The sequence below is a fragment of the Zingiber officinale genome, chromosome 4A (assembly GCF_018446385.1).
Source record: "Zingiber officinale cultivar Zhangliang chromosome 4A, Zo_v1.1, whole genome shotgun sequence".
Lineage (NCBI taxonomy): Eukaryota > Viridiplantae > Streptophyta > Magnoliopsida > Zingiberales > Zingiberaceae > Zingiber > Zingiber officinale.
In genome coordinates this window covers 100,226,392-100,241,142 of record NC_055992.1, presented here as the reverse complement: position 1 = coordinate 100,241,142, position 14,751 = coordinate 100,226,392, and the positions used below count along the sequence as shown (strand labels likewise).

General features: G+C 36.6%; 2 protein-coding genes across 2 annotated transcripts; one reads left to right on the top strand and one right to left on the bottom strand.

The window, feature by feature from the left end:
* Positions 1 to 356: 356 nt before the first annotated feature.
* LOC121970331 (TORTIFOLIA1-like protein 2) lies at positions 357 to 5,371 on the top strand. The gene is made up of 7 exons (XM_042520970.1): positions 357 to 1,361; positions 1,771 to 1,965; positions 2,034 to 2,136; positions 2,477 to 3,141; positions 3,273 to 3,956; positions 4,052 to 4,233; positions 5,180 to 5,371. The coding sequence occupies exons 1-7, from the start codon at positions 711 to 713 to the stop codon at positions 5,202 to 5,204; spliced, it is 2,505 nt and encodes an 834-aa protein (XP_042376904.1). The 5' UTR covers positions 357 to 710; the 3' UTR covers positions 5,205 to 5,371.
* Positions 5,372 to 5,590: 219 nt separating this feature from the next.
* Positions 5,591 to 14,304, bottom strand: LOC121970333 (YTH domain-containing protein ECT4-like). The gene is made up of 9 exons (XM_042520971.1): positions 14,084 to 14,304; positions 9,424 to 9,500; positions 9,057 to 9,231; positions 8,715 to 8,791; positions 8,301 to 8,637; positions 8,103 to 8,218; positions 6,935 to 7,462; positions 6,582 to 6,794; positions 5,591 to 6,362 (listed from the first exon to the last, which is right to left on the bottom strand). Exons 1-9 carry the CDS (start codon positions 14,115 to 14,117, stop codon positions 5,991 to 5,993), a joined length of 1,929 nt encoding a protein of 642 aa, XP_042376905.1. The 5' UTR covers positions 14,118 to 14,304; the 3' UTR covers positions 5,591 to 5,990.
* Positions 14,305 to 14,751: the final 447 nt, after the last annotated feature.

Genomic DNA, 14,751 nt, shown 5'->3' with positions numbered 1-14,751 from the left:
ACGGGACCACGTATTTCGCCCAATAAAATCACAGAAATCATCGCACTATGCCTGTTTCGTGTTGGTGGACTATTTTATAATCCTCACTGATTGTCCTCTTGCGCTTCCCCAGTTGGAGTTCGAATCGGGAAGTGATAGCGCGAAAATGTTTCACGGCGAAAGTCCATTCCTACTTCAACTTTTTAACTCCGTGTCGACCCTCTCTTTAATTGGACCATATCGCGTCCCCACTGATGGGACCGCTTTGTCGACGAATATGAGTCCAGGTATATTAAGGAGCAACTTCAACTGAGAGAAAATAATTTTTCTCGAGATCAGCACTTCTCCTCTCTCTCTTCCTTTCTTCGAGCTTTTTGTCTTCCCTTGCTTCGCGTGCTGATCTAAAGATGGACGAATTTGAATTCTGAACTGTCTATTGATCTGTTCTTTGATTGATCTCCTCCTTCATCGTCTTCTTCTGAGAGAGTAAGGATCATTGATTCAGTGCTGCTTCGCTCTCCTTGTGTTCCAGTTCCTTTTCTTCCTTGCTCTTTTGCCTTTGGCAGCAATGTTTTCTGACAAAAGCAGTTAATTTGACGCCTTCAAGGTCACTACTCTTCTACTCTTTGTGTTTGCCACATCTTCCATGGGCTTCACGGCGCTGAGGTTTCTCTCCTGGATCCTAATCGAAATCTAGAAGCTCATAGCTTCTGAGATTGGTAGCCTGAGTAATGGCGACAAGGTCCAGCTCCAAGGCTCGGCCTGGTGCCAAGCCGATGCAGCAAGCAGTGTTCGAGCTGAAGCAGCGGGTGGTGCTGTCGCTTAATAAGCTCGCCGACCGCGATACCCACCGGATCGGCCTCGAAGAGCTCGAGCGGCTCGCCGAGAACTTGAGCCCCGAAATGGTCGCTCCATTTCTGTCGTGCGTCGCCGAGACTGACTCCGATCAGAAGAGCGCTGTGCGCCGGGACAGCGTGCTGGTGATGGGCACCCTCGCTAGATCCTACGGAACGCTGCTCGTTCCCCATTGCGGAAAAATTATATCTTCGATTCTTAGGCGGCTAAAGGACACGGATTCCGCTGTGCGGGACGCTTGCATCGAGACTTGCGGTGTTCTCGCTACCAGTATGGCGGGTACTGGCGGCGGTGAGGGAGAGACTGTGTTTGTGGCTTTGGCCAAACCCCTCTTCGAAGCCCTGGGAGAACAAAACAGATACGTGCAGGTGGGTGCCGCCCTGTGCTTGGCGAGGGTCATTGATGAGGCTAGCGATGCTCCTCAATCCATCTTCCCTCAAATGCTTGCGCGTATTATAAAATTGCTGAAGAACCAGCATTTCATGGCCAAGCCGGCGATCATCGAGTTGATCAGAAGCATCATACAGGTTCAGAATTGTGCTTCATTCCAGCAAGAGTCATTTGCAATTTATAAATTCATTTTCCTTTAGGTACTTGTCTTTGTGCTATTAATTTCCTGGGATCCTCCGATTAGTAGTTTTATCTGATCCGATATTACTGGGTATCATTTAAATTCTATACGAGTAATACCATGAATCTCACTTTTGGAAAAGGATCAGAATGTATGTTTTTTCTTCTTATGCTGACTACAATCTGCTTCATTTTCTAACAACTGAAGTAGTTTGATTCATCTGAAGTGAACTTTATTTCCTTGCCGGTACAAATTTCTCATAAGAGATTACTAATGTAGTGATTTCATTCTCTTCTCACTTTACGGGTTCCTGGTGTTTCTTTGTCTTTCTTACTGAAGAAAAACTTGCCATATTATGCTCCCAGGCAGGATTTGCTTTAGCAACTCAGACATTGTCTGCAGCAGTAAATAGCATTCTTGATGCTCTCAAAAGTAATGATTGGGCAACACGCAAAACTGCATCTTTAGTATTGGCTGCTATTGCTGTAAACCCTGGATCTTCTTTAGCGCCGTTGAGAAATTCTTGCATCCGTTCCCTCGAGTCCTGCAGATTCGACAAGGTTAGTTCTTTACTGATTTCAGGTGTTTTGAGCATCATCTCCAGATGCAAAACTTTGCTATTTTTCAGGTCAAACCTGTGCGTGACTCGGTTTTGCATGCAATACAATGCTGGAGAGTGCTACAAGGGAGTGGTTCTCCTGTACCATCAGAAGTTGGATCATCCATAAAAGGTTTGAAGACTGCATTTTAGGGGGCAAAAAAAAAAACTAAAATATGATTGCTATATCATTCATAGTCAAGCATATCTTCTCTCTCTTTCCTTCATTCATTCAGTTGTAGTTTTATTAACTAGCTAACATTTCCATTTTCGTTTTACTGTTTGCTCGTTTACGTGCTAAAGCTTGTTAGTAATTATTTCTGCATTTACTTAGCTTGCATTGAGCAAGTTACTTAGTAATTTACTTGCTCCTGTTTCTTTTGTTTGTGATTCACAATCCACTATCCCTTATATATAACAAAAGTTTGTATTTCCATAGATTTTACTAATGGTAGTTTTCTCTTTCATAACAGAAAATTTTGGAGGTGATATCAATGATGTTACTAGCGATAATGGATGGGGAGACTCATCCTTCAGAAAGACTGGCTCAGTTTCTTTTCTAAGTGGAATCTCTACCTCCTCAACGCAGAAGACAGCTCCTCCACCTGTCAGGAAACTGTGTAAAAGTAATACACCAAATGGTCAACGCATGAAGTTGAGCGATTGGCAGGTTGAGATCTCAGTCCCAAAGACTCGTGCTATGTCACTGGTTACTGATGATTGTAGAGAACCTTCAAGGGTTCGTGCGAGAAATGCCTTTGAAAGAAGGGGATTAAGTTCCACTCAGTTGCATGATACAGTTTTTGATTGTGGATCTGTGGATGATAAACCCGACTTATCGTGCGTATCAGATCTAGCCAGTAGAAGTCATGGGATGAAGCATGAAATAGTATCCCAATACTGTCGTGACGATAATGGTTCCACACATATTACAGGAAACAACATTTCAACTGCTGAGGACACTGGACCGGATTGCACAGGGCACCCGGATAGGAAGAGTGTGGATTCCACTGTTACAGACTCATGTTCAAACAGTATGCATGGATGTTGTTTACGTGCTGCAAATGAATTGTCCTTCATCAAGCAAAAACTCTTTGAAATTGAAACTAAGCAATCAAACTTACTGGATCTCTTAAAGGTACTTTCTTAATGCAGTAGACTTGATTGATTTTTGGATTAGTTCGTGAGGAAATGCTATCATTGTGAACCTGATGTTGATATATAGTGGTATGTTTTATCCAGTATCTCTAAGTTTTCTATTTATTACAGGTGCTCACTGAAAATTCAATGGATAATCTCTTACAGCTACATTCTAAGGTGAAGAAATTGGAACATGTAGTAGATGGAGTAACCCGTTCTTCTGTTGAATGTGAAAATCTTTCAAGCCTGGCATGCTCAAAACTTGTCAAGCAAGAGCAAACTGTTACTTCATCCCTTAAGCTTACCACACTCACACCTAGGGCTTCAGTGGATAAACACAAACTACGCTCACCACTATCATCAAAAAGCATGGGGATGTGGGGGGAAAACATTTCTCCTATAGGTAGATCAAACATTTCAGTCAAAGAAGCACAGTTTTTTAAGGATTCAGCACTTGACAAGCAAAGGAATCCAATAGACACCTGTAAACCAAATAACTCTGGAAGAAATCTTAGATCTGTAAAAGGTCATGGAAAAGATAGAAACAATGTTACTGATAGTGTTAGCAACTTGGAAGCCATGTCTGGAATTTGGAAAAGAGTTGACAGCTTTCTTAATATGGGGAATATCGAGTCAGCATACGTGGAAGCCATTCTTTCCAATGATGATCTTACTTTGGTCCAGCTTATGGATAGAACTGGCCCTGTTTTAGATAGATTGTCATTGGAGACAACCAATGATGTACTCAGTTTAGTGGCTGCAAACTTTGCTGATCAAAGATTTCTGGAACGCACAATTCCATGGCTGCAACAAGTAATTTGCTGATCCTACTATCTAAGATGAATCAGAACTTCTGAATGCTTTTTTACTACAAAATAACTTCCTTTTTTTCTTGCTATGCATTGTAGGTTGTTGAACTGAGCAAGGCAAATGGGTTGAGGCAACTTTTTCTGTCTACAAAAGCACAGACAGAGTTCTTATTTGCATTACAGGAAGCAGCAACTAGAGTGACAGCTGATCCAGCACTGAGAATGTCTATTTCTCCTTTTGTAGCAAAATTGCATCATCTGTGGCTTGAGACTCCATGCAGGTAAGTAAGCTTTTCCCCTTTCAAAAGTGTTACAAACTTCTCTATTACAAGATATTGAAGGATTTATATTGATGGACCTTTTCCTCTTCGATAACATTCAATTTTCTTGATAGTGATAGAGTGAATCGAACAGACCTTTTCCTCTTCTATGACATTCAATTTTTATTGATCATGTCAGTGATGAAGTGAATTGAGTACTCAAGGTCACTCAAACATAATTTTTGAACCCACTTGACCTGTTGTCCGAGATGAAACAAGACTAGTACTCTCATTATACTTGATAAGTGTTTATTGTTTTTGAAGCTGATTAAAAGAGATAGATTGTAGCAAGGATTAAAGTATGGATTGATGTTGGGGCTTTCATTTTCGACTGAGATAGTAGTACCATTTCAATCTCATGCCATTTCCATACATGATACACTTCAAAAAATCTAGAAATAACTTAAATATATTTTTTAAGTTTATAATCCTTTCTACTTTGTTGATTTACCTTCAAATATAAATTTATAGCAATCAAAAGATCAACTAAATTAAAATTTTAGGACACTAAAATATAAAAATAAATATACATCTGAATTAATAGGTATACCTATCTAATATCAAAATAATAGAAATTGCTTGAATGAGAAGAATTCTATAATTATTTTAGATTAGGTCAAATGGTTCTCTTAGAACTCAGTTAAATAACTTAAATAGGTACAACTGAAACTAAAATGGATATAAATAAAAGATATGAATATTTTTTTGTGTTGTATCATTCTATACAGTCTTGCTATCTTGATGATATAATTTAATAATTCCAATCTTGCTATCCTGATGCTCTGATCGATGGTGAAATCTCTTGTTTTTTTTTTCTTTTTGCATTCATTGAAGCCAAAATTTATTTGCAAATTGCAGTGCAACAAGTGAAATCAATTTTGCTCACTGATGTTACTTGGTGCTGCAGGAGGAACCTTCCACCAAGAGGATAAATCACAATGGAGCAAGGGATGTGTTTTCTAGTCCTGTGGGATTGATCTCTTCTTTTGCATTATGTCAAGTTTTCCAAATGTGTCCTTGAGAACTTTGGAACATGCTGTTTCTCAAACAAAATGTCATTTTGTTCTAATAATTTATTGTCTCATAGTTTAAACTCTTATTTGCAGTACTATGCTTGATAAGAACAAGAGAAGCTCAAAAACAGACATAACTTGAAGCTCAATACTACTGAAAAAAAGTTGAGAGAAAATGAAAAGTAGTCGCCTATTTTGCTTGAATCATAGATGAAATTAAAGGAGTTTGAGTGGATATGAAAACAATAAACTAAGTATTGCTTACCACAACAAGATCAAGATGTGTTAAAGAGAAAAAGGAAATATTTAAGAAGCAGCAAGAATCCCTTAAATAAATAAATGTTAGTGTCTGTACTCCAACATCTCATGTTCTTCAGAGTGATTAATGAGGTACAGATATTGCTATGCTAAGACTTGGGGATTGGGAGTAAAACAAAAGGCCAAATTATTCATCTCTCATTAGAATGACTTTAGGGAAGCTGAAGCTGGTTGACATCTGCTCAAGTTGCCAGTAAAAGAGGAAATTAAATTACAGGAAAAGGAACAAAATGGAGAGATGTGATTTTTCCTTCTTTTTTTTTCTTTTTAGTTATGGTGGCCAACAAAATGTACAACTGCTTCTGCAATACCAGAACTCAGGCTATTCAGCAGCCCATCAATGACTACTACACTGTACTAAAGTTGGCAAGAGGTTCATACTTCTTTCTAGCTACTCGGAGTCAAAGTTGCTGGTTTAATCGTATCATCGGGCTTGGAGGCCGCAGCACTGCTCGAGGAGTTAGTTTTCTCATTTGATAGGCCAGGGTCGCCAATTTCATCCAATCTCATCGTATGGGCAAAGTTCTTTGAAATCTGTTCGATAAGGCTGCCAGAGAACGTGGGGGCTGGGCTCCTTTGGTCTTCTCGAAACGCCGCTGGGATAGGCCCTGCTGAGTTGGATAGCTGATGCTGGATGGCCTTCCTCTCTTGCATGGCCTTCTCCCTCTCCTCATAGAACTCGAAATCATCAAGGATTGATACTTCATATTCATGCTTCCTAAATATGTTAAGCATCTCCAGTCCCTGCTCTAATTTCACCTGTGTAATAAAATAATATTAGCAGACCAGCAAATGTTGTGCAAAATGAATTGTCTATGTAAACAATCAGTTCAGTGCAAGAGAAAAACTAAATTTTCTTCGATTGTCATGTTTACTTGACAAAAAAGAGGGGCCAACAAAAATTCAGTCAAACCAGTTCAAAATTGAATGATTTCAAATATACTTTGGATCAAAATTTGCAGGATTGGAGAAACATACCTCTTGGGTGTCTCTACTATTGGTGACAGGTTTATTATCATTATTTTCAAGAATAATATGTCGAAACAAATTGTTGGGAACATCTTTCACTATATGCCATTTGACAGGGAATTGGCCATTCCACTTGTCTTGCTGCCAATAATCCACACTTTTTTCAAAATCAACCGGTCCAATCATTTCAGCTACCCCGCAGAATTGCGCACTTGCATTTACCTGTTTATGGTTACCAATATTTTGAACAGCAATTAGTAATATGCAAGTATAAATAAACCACAAAAAAACAGTTACAAAAAAAAATCACCAAATTTAGTATTGAAATTTGATAGAGCAAAGAGGAGAGTGCAAGGAGTTACCGAGAAAAATAAGAAAACTGGGCAAGGATCTTCTTTCTTCTTTGCTTCATGGTATGCAGAATCTAACTTACGATTTCCATTGGAAGTGCTAGCCCAAACACCATATTTGATGCTCTTATGAACATTATCCTCAGTGTACGATTTAATTATGAAAAATCTGACATCCTTATAATCTGTCATAAAATCGGGGCTATTATAAAGACTATGATCAACCCTTGCAGAACTATTATTTGGATTGTCCACAGAAGGATTCTTTTCATTCATCTGATTCTTTGCCCTATTTGCTCGTGGCCCTCGGTTTTGTTCATTAAGGAAATCAAGAGTGCCATTGCAATTACATAACAGAGCACTTCCGATTCCTTGCCTCCTACCTTTCTCTGTAGTAACTGCTCCCCAATCCTTAATTCCCGAGTTCATAAAAGGTGTTCCAAATGTATTACCGTGATATACACCAGCATGAGGATATCCTCTATCAACAGAACCTATAGAAGATCCAAAACCATATGAGGATCGCTGCTGCTGTGAACCCTGAAATCAATAGAATAATAAAGTGAATACACTTTAAAATTCTTCTGCATAAATAACTAGTTGTAAGATAGTATAAACTCAATCTCTGTATATTTTAAAAGGATGGAAACAGAATTGATGACAATCACACCCAAATTAGCTAAAACATAACTAAGTGGCAATAATGACAATTCAAATCCTAAAATACTAAGATTCCGACTTGACCAGTGCTCATTAATAAAATGCAGAACAAAAAACATTAAAAAAAGTCCAGTCATGAACAATGGAGTCTTGTCCTAGTATGGAAATAAGCTTTCTGACAATCTCAATATTGTGGTACAATATTAATGCATGCAATTTAGTGATTGTACCATGATTAAAAGAAGAGAAAGAACTAAGTGCGGTGACCACAACCAATATTAACTTGCAGCAAGGAAATTTGTAAATAGTAAATTAGTTTCAAATTTCATCTAGGATTAATATCTTTCACGCAAATGAAATGTTCATTTGTCTCTTTCCTAACAAATAAAAGGTATTAGATCAAATTGAAAAAAAAAAATTCAAGTTGCAATAGCATAAGAAAAATAGGAATTTTGAAACCACATATTTACACAATTTCCATTTCATAAAATAAGATAACAAATAAGGAATGAGAAACTACCATTCCAAAAGGAACTGTGCTTTGCCCAAAAGAGTGAGCGCCAATAGGTTGTGGCGAAGCAGCAGGTGATAATAACGGAGTTGCAGACCTTGTTACATCCGGGGATCTCAACCAGTCTGAAAAAATGCAAGAGAAAAAAGACCATCAATCTTTGGGCAAACCAAAACGCAAGTATTATTACAAGCATCAATAATATACCTCCACCAAAAGAACCATATGATAGTTGATACCCAGGTCTTGGACTGAATAGCTGGGCATTGAAATTTGTGTTATCAGCAGGAAATGCACCCTGTTGATCAATTGGAAATCTCCAATCAGCTTGTGGAATAGGAGTCGCAGAAGAGATATATGGAATGTTGGTGGCAGATGGCTGCTGGTAATATGTGCCTGGGAACTGGAATTGCTGAGTGGAGTAAAGATGGCCATCTCCATTAATCGAAGGTAGAGGTGTTGTGACAGGTGAATATGGGCCATATGGCATCTGAGGACTGTAACCATAGCCGGTGTAGACCAGTGAAGGATTCTCATAGATGCCCTACAAGAAAAGTATCATAAAATTTTATCACAGAAATAAAACAGAGACACAGCTGTCATATAAATATTCATACTCACAGTTTGACCAACTTCCAGGTTTTCAAGATTTAGAAACTGAGATTGACCTTCCCAATCATTAATTGAGTTCTCGTATCCTGAAAAAATAGCAAAATGATCAAACATCTTTCTGCCTCATTTCAAATTCATAATCAAATCATGTAAAATTATATTGGGATAAATATTGTGTTTGTATCAAAATTCAAATTCATAGTCAAATACCCTAGAGTACGTTGGGGCAAAAAAATATTCTATAAAAAACAGCAATGTCACAAATATGAACATGTAAAAGGTAGAGCTTGTAATCAGTCTTTCATGAATATTAGCAAGACACTTAAAGTGCTATGGTAAAGTAAATCTGACCTCCATAAAAGGATTGTGCCTGAGGTGCAAACGAATGTTGTGGATACACCATGTTATCCACATGAACTGGATCAGATGAACTTAAATTCCCTTGGACATCTCTCGTGTGATCCATGTCACTTGGACCATGTGAAGCATCAGAGATTGCCGCTTTCTCATTTTTGGTAGATGGTGGCTGATAGAAGGGAAAAAAACTCTGTGATTATATTATACATCAGACAAAGCAGGTGCTAATGAAGAGTTAGTTGTTTCCTTGTATTATCAACATTGACTGGTTTATGCTTGGTGTTTGTGGTTAATAATGTAAGGGGTATATCAATAAATATAAGATGTGAACGAGGAAAAAAAATGCTAATGGAAAAGATACCTGTTTGCTTGAATTGTCAATATCAACTGTTTTCTGCTCAGTGTTTGACAATGATGATGTCAATGGTTCTGCTGAATCTATTAGAGAAACACAGAGCAACTTGTTAATCCAACTATAGCAGGGTATCGCAAAAGCCAAACTCAAACAAAAAGAAAAAGTGCAAGTACATGCATGTAGATGTTCCACAAATTAAGGAAAGTTACCACAATTATATGAATGTGTGTACACATGTGAATAGTAGTTAGAAATAAGTAAACCTAAATGTCATTTATGAATTCCTCATAAATGCAAAATCATGCATGCAACTGTATGATACAAAGTACAACTGTGACTCATTGCATCAATTATCAAGATGCATTATTCAAAGATACAGAGACGTGACTAAATGAAGATGCATATCAAAATTCTTGTAGCAAGCTAATAGATTAACAATGGAGATAATTGATATACAATATGTGATCATATTATAGGAGAAAATAATAATTAAACTTTAGACAAATTAGATGCATATGAAGATTTAAGACCTAATCATTATATTAAACTCGGCAACACCATGACAAATTATTTAGTGAACATCATACAGAAAATTACAAAAAAACAGTGAGTAGTATCCAAATTCCCAAATTTTCATTAAAAGAGACAAAACTAAAAGCTCAGAATCCGGTGGCATAATTAATGAGACATGGTAAAATATATTAGTTTAAAAAATTGACTTAAAATAAGTTAAGTAATTAAATCTTGATAATCGAAAGTCAAGAGCTTGATGATCAAATTAAAATTAAAATCTACGTATAAAGGTTAGAAACTAACTGTAGTTGGTCAAAAACAACATCAATAGACTTAAGAACTTATGTTACTTGAGTAAATGAATTGAGTGCATAAAGGTATAATGGATTAACGTTCAAGATATTGACTACAATCAAATAATTACTGCAAACCAATTGGCAAAAGAATATAGATGCTCTATCGTTGCAAAGTAGTAATGCTTCATGTTTACAGCTCCCATCATTGAATCCCTCGGATTAACTAAAATGGGGATCGACCCTCCCACATAAAGTAAATAGTACCAAACAATCTCAATATTGTACACTAGCATCCTTCAGAATAAATCATTTTCTTGAAGGCCATGTTGCCACAGAATTGTTTTTCTGCCTAAATACATATTTCCTAAATTTACATGCAATTTTTCACTTCCATCTGAGAAATCAGGATAACCAACACAATCCATAAGTTATATCTTTTTAGAATATACAACAACAAGAAAGCCTTATCCCATTCGGTGGAGTTGACTATATGAATCCTCCTATGTCATTGAGCTCTATCTAGTACGATATCATCATCTATAAAAAAAAAAGATAGTCCGATGCACGAAGCTCCCGCCATGCGGGGTCCCAGGGAAGAATTCATTGTACACAGCCTTACCCTGCTTTTTGAAAGAGACTATTTTCTGGATTCGAACTCGTGACCTTTTAGTCACAAAGGTTCACCAAGTCTATGCTTAAATAAATTTTATCTTGTTTTATTGATATTAACCAAGTCTTTTTTATCATCCTCTTCCTCGTTTGATGTGCGTATTTGTCATAGTTTCGCATCGCCTAATTAGAGCATTTATTGACCATCTAAGTACATGATTGTACCATCTTAAGCGTGTCTTTTCCCTCAATAGATGCAACTCCGACTTTCTCTTTAATTCTCATTTCTTATTTTGTCCATTCGCATATGTCCACACATCCACCTTAACATTTTCATCTCTACAACTCTCATTTTCTGCTCATGTACTCGAGCCATAGCCCGACATTCAACGTCATATAACATAGCAGGTCTAACCGCCATTTTGTAAAACTTCTCTTTAAATTTTAAAGGTACTTTAGGATCACATAATACAACCGACGCTCTCCTTCATTTCAACTATCATGTTGTATTCTATGTAAGACATCACTCAATCACTCTATTATTTTACAAAAATGATCCTAAATGCTTAAAGAAGGGGAGCCTTGGCGCAACGGTAAAGTTGTTGCCATGTGACCAAAAGGTCACGGGTTCGAATCCTGGAAACAGCCTCTTGCAAAAAAGCAGGGTAAGGCTGCGTACAATGGATCCTTCCCCGAGACCCCGCATGGCGGAAGCTTCGTGCACCGGGCTGCCCTTTTTTTTTATCCTAAATGCTTAAAGCTCTTAGTTCTAGATAACTCATTATCTCCTATCTTAACAATTGTCTCATTACATCGAATATTACTAAACTTAAATTCCATATATCCTGTCTTTACTCTACTAAGCCTTAAACCTTTCACTTCTATTGTTTTCTGCCGAAATTCTAGTTTAGCATTTACTCCTTCACGTGTCTCATCTACCAAAACAATATCATTCGTAAACAACATGCACTATGATACTATGTCTTGAATGTGTCCCGTGAGTTCATCCATGATTAGTGTAAAAAGATAAGAACTCAGAGCTAATTCTTAATATAACTCTATCTTTATTGGAAATGCTTCAATTAATCCATCTGAAATCTTCACTGATCGTTACATCCTCATACACATCCTTAATTAGTTTAATATATGCTACATTAACACCTCTTTTTTCTAATATTCTCTATATAATTTCTAGAGTGTGTCATAAGCTTTTTTCTAAGTTAATGAACACCGTGTGTAGAACTTTTGCTCCCTATACTTTTCAATTAGTTATCTGAGAAGATGTATAGCTTCTATTATCGACCTTTCATGCATAAACTCAAATTAATTTTCGGGCACCGTGCTTTCCTTCCTTTATCTTTTTTCTATTACTCTTTCCCAAAGTTTATGGTATAACTTATTAGTTTAATACTCATATAGTTTGTACAATTTTGTAAATCTCGCTTGTTCTTATATAAGGAAACTAAAGTACTTACCCTATATTGTTTTGAATTGTACGATAAAAATTTAAATTTTTATACTCATTTGACCTATTTAAATTACGTATGTTAAGTTGGTCACCTAAACTTTCATTAAAAAATTAATGAAAATATAACTTCCACCACTCTTTTATTTCTCCATTATTTACTAGTAAAGGAGGCTTGGCGCAACGGTAAACTTGTTGCTTTGTGACCAAAAGGTCACAGGTTCAAATCCTGGAAACAACCTCTTGCAAAAAAGCAGATAAGGCTACGTACAATGAATCCTTTCTCGGGACCACGCATAGCGGGAGCTTCGTGCACCGGACTATCCTTTTTTATATTGCATTCATATTTAATATATTATTTTGATAAGATCTCTTATTTTCCTCTCTCTCACTTTAGCTATCTATAAATGTCTCTTTCCCATTTTTATCTAATTTTCGATATAATCATTCAAAAGTTTCATTATTTGCTTTATTCATTGCTTTCTTAGCTTCTTTCTTGGCTATTGTATATTTTTTTAAGTTTTTCTCATTCTTACAGATATATAATTCCTTATAGACTATTCGTTTTTTCCTTCACTTTCTCCGGTACTTTCTCAGGAGAAAGTGAAGGAAAGTATAGGAAAAAGTGAAGGAAAAACCTAAGTAAAAAAGTAAAGATGCAGTTGTAAGATATAGTAAGGATCACAAAATTCTTAAAATTGATTAGCTAACTATCATAATAATTTTTATAATATCTAACTGTATAACGCGGTATTCTGCATCTTTTACTATGTCACTACAACCATCAACTTATATATTATTATATCTCAGCTATCGTACATGCCTATCATCTCTTATTTATAGGTTAAGCATCATTCCATGTGGCCACTTCCCTCACCTTTAAGCCTCATATATAATAATAAAAATTCATCGGACTCATTGCAAACTGCCTTTCCGAATTACTCACTGCAATGTGAAACTCCAATGTAACATGGTTTTAAATTATGTTTGTCCCCCTTAGTGAGGTCATAGAGACTAGCATTAAAACCCATAAAAACATCGGCAAATAAAACAAGCTCCGGGATCTGAAGAACTAGAGGGAGAGGTGGACAATGAAGCTTAGGCTCCATGTCACATGTGGACAACAAAGCTATTACATATGGCGACAAACTAGGTTGCAACGAAGAGAAATTTTGGTATGATGGGAGATACATGAGGTAGTTTAAGAGCTCAACTATTCTTTCCTCCTCTTCTCCTTCCTGGTCCTCTTGTTTCATCTTTTAATAGATGCCAACCAACACTATCTAGTACTGAGACATAGCACGAAAATTGGCATTTGAAACCTATGCAATCTAAAATGAAGATTTTCAGTATACTTGATCTAAATAAGATAAGGCCATAAAATAGAGTAGATGTAGAAACCAGATTCTCAGATTACATAACCATATACCCAAGTCATAGCTTCACCGTACCATTACTGTGGTCGTAGATCAACCCCTAACAGATTAATATGAAATCCATTGTTCCAATTGCCCTAGTAAATACAAATTACGGGGTTATAAAAACGTCAAAACGAGATCTGACAAAAACACCTAAAGATCAATCACCTGAATTCTCGACCCTCATTTTACGAAAACGCAGGAAATAAAATCATAAAAGCAAAAGCAAAAAAGATCATGTTTTTCCCATCCTTCCAATCAAATCCTACAACAATCACCTTTGTGATTCAAACAGGAAAAAGGAGCTAATTTGATGGAAGAACATGAACTGGAACGCATGAATCTGGTCAAAGAATACGGCATACCGATGCGATCCGGCGCCTGCTGCGTCGCCGCCATCTCGTGCCCAGATCTCCAGTCCGGTCCTCTTCCAAACAAGAGAGGCAAGACAAATAAGCTGCCTCCACGATCCCTTCCTTGCGATCTCGCAGTACGGGCGGCAAGAGGTTTAAGATCGAGAGGAAGGGGATACTCCCAGATGCAACTTGGATTGGGTGAAGAAAAGGAAGAGAACGAGACAGACACCGCCCATATTATTTATTGCTCATTTTATATATTAAAATTATGAACGCATTTTTCTCACATGTATCCTTGACTTTGCAATTTAATACCATATAAGACCTCAAATTTGAATTTACCACGCATCCCCTCAATCTATTATATATTTGTTAATAGTTTAATTTTAAAAATTATAGTTCTCAAAGATAAAATTAAATTTTAACTTTTCAATATTGATCCAATATTCATCATTTTCACATAGTTTTTTTTTCATAAAATAAATTTTAAATTTTGAGTAAATACAAATTCACAAATCAAAAAAAAAATATTCACAATAATAAGGGAAGGTTTTTTCCCTTCTCTTTCTACTGAGTTCGGATTCTTCGTCTCGAAATTATGTATTTCTTCTATTTCCCTTATTGATTAGATAGATTAAATTATATCTTTAAGATATTGTACATATTTCAAAGATGTC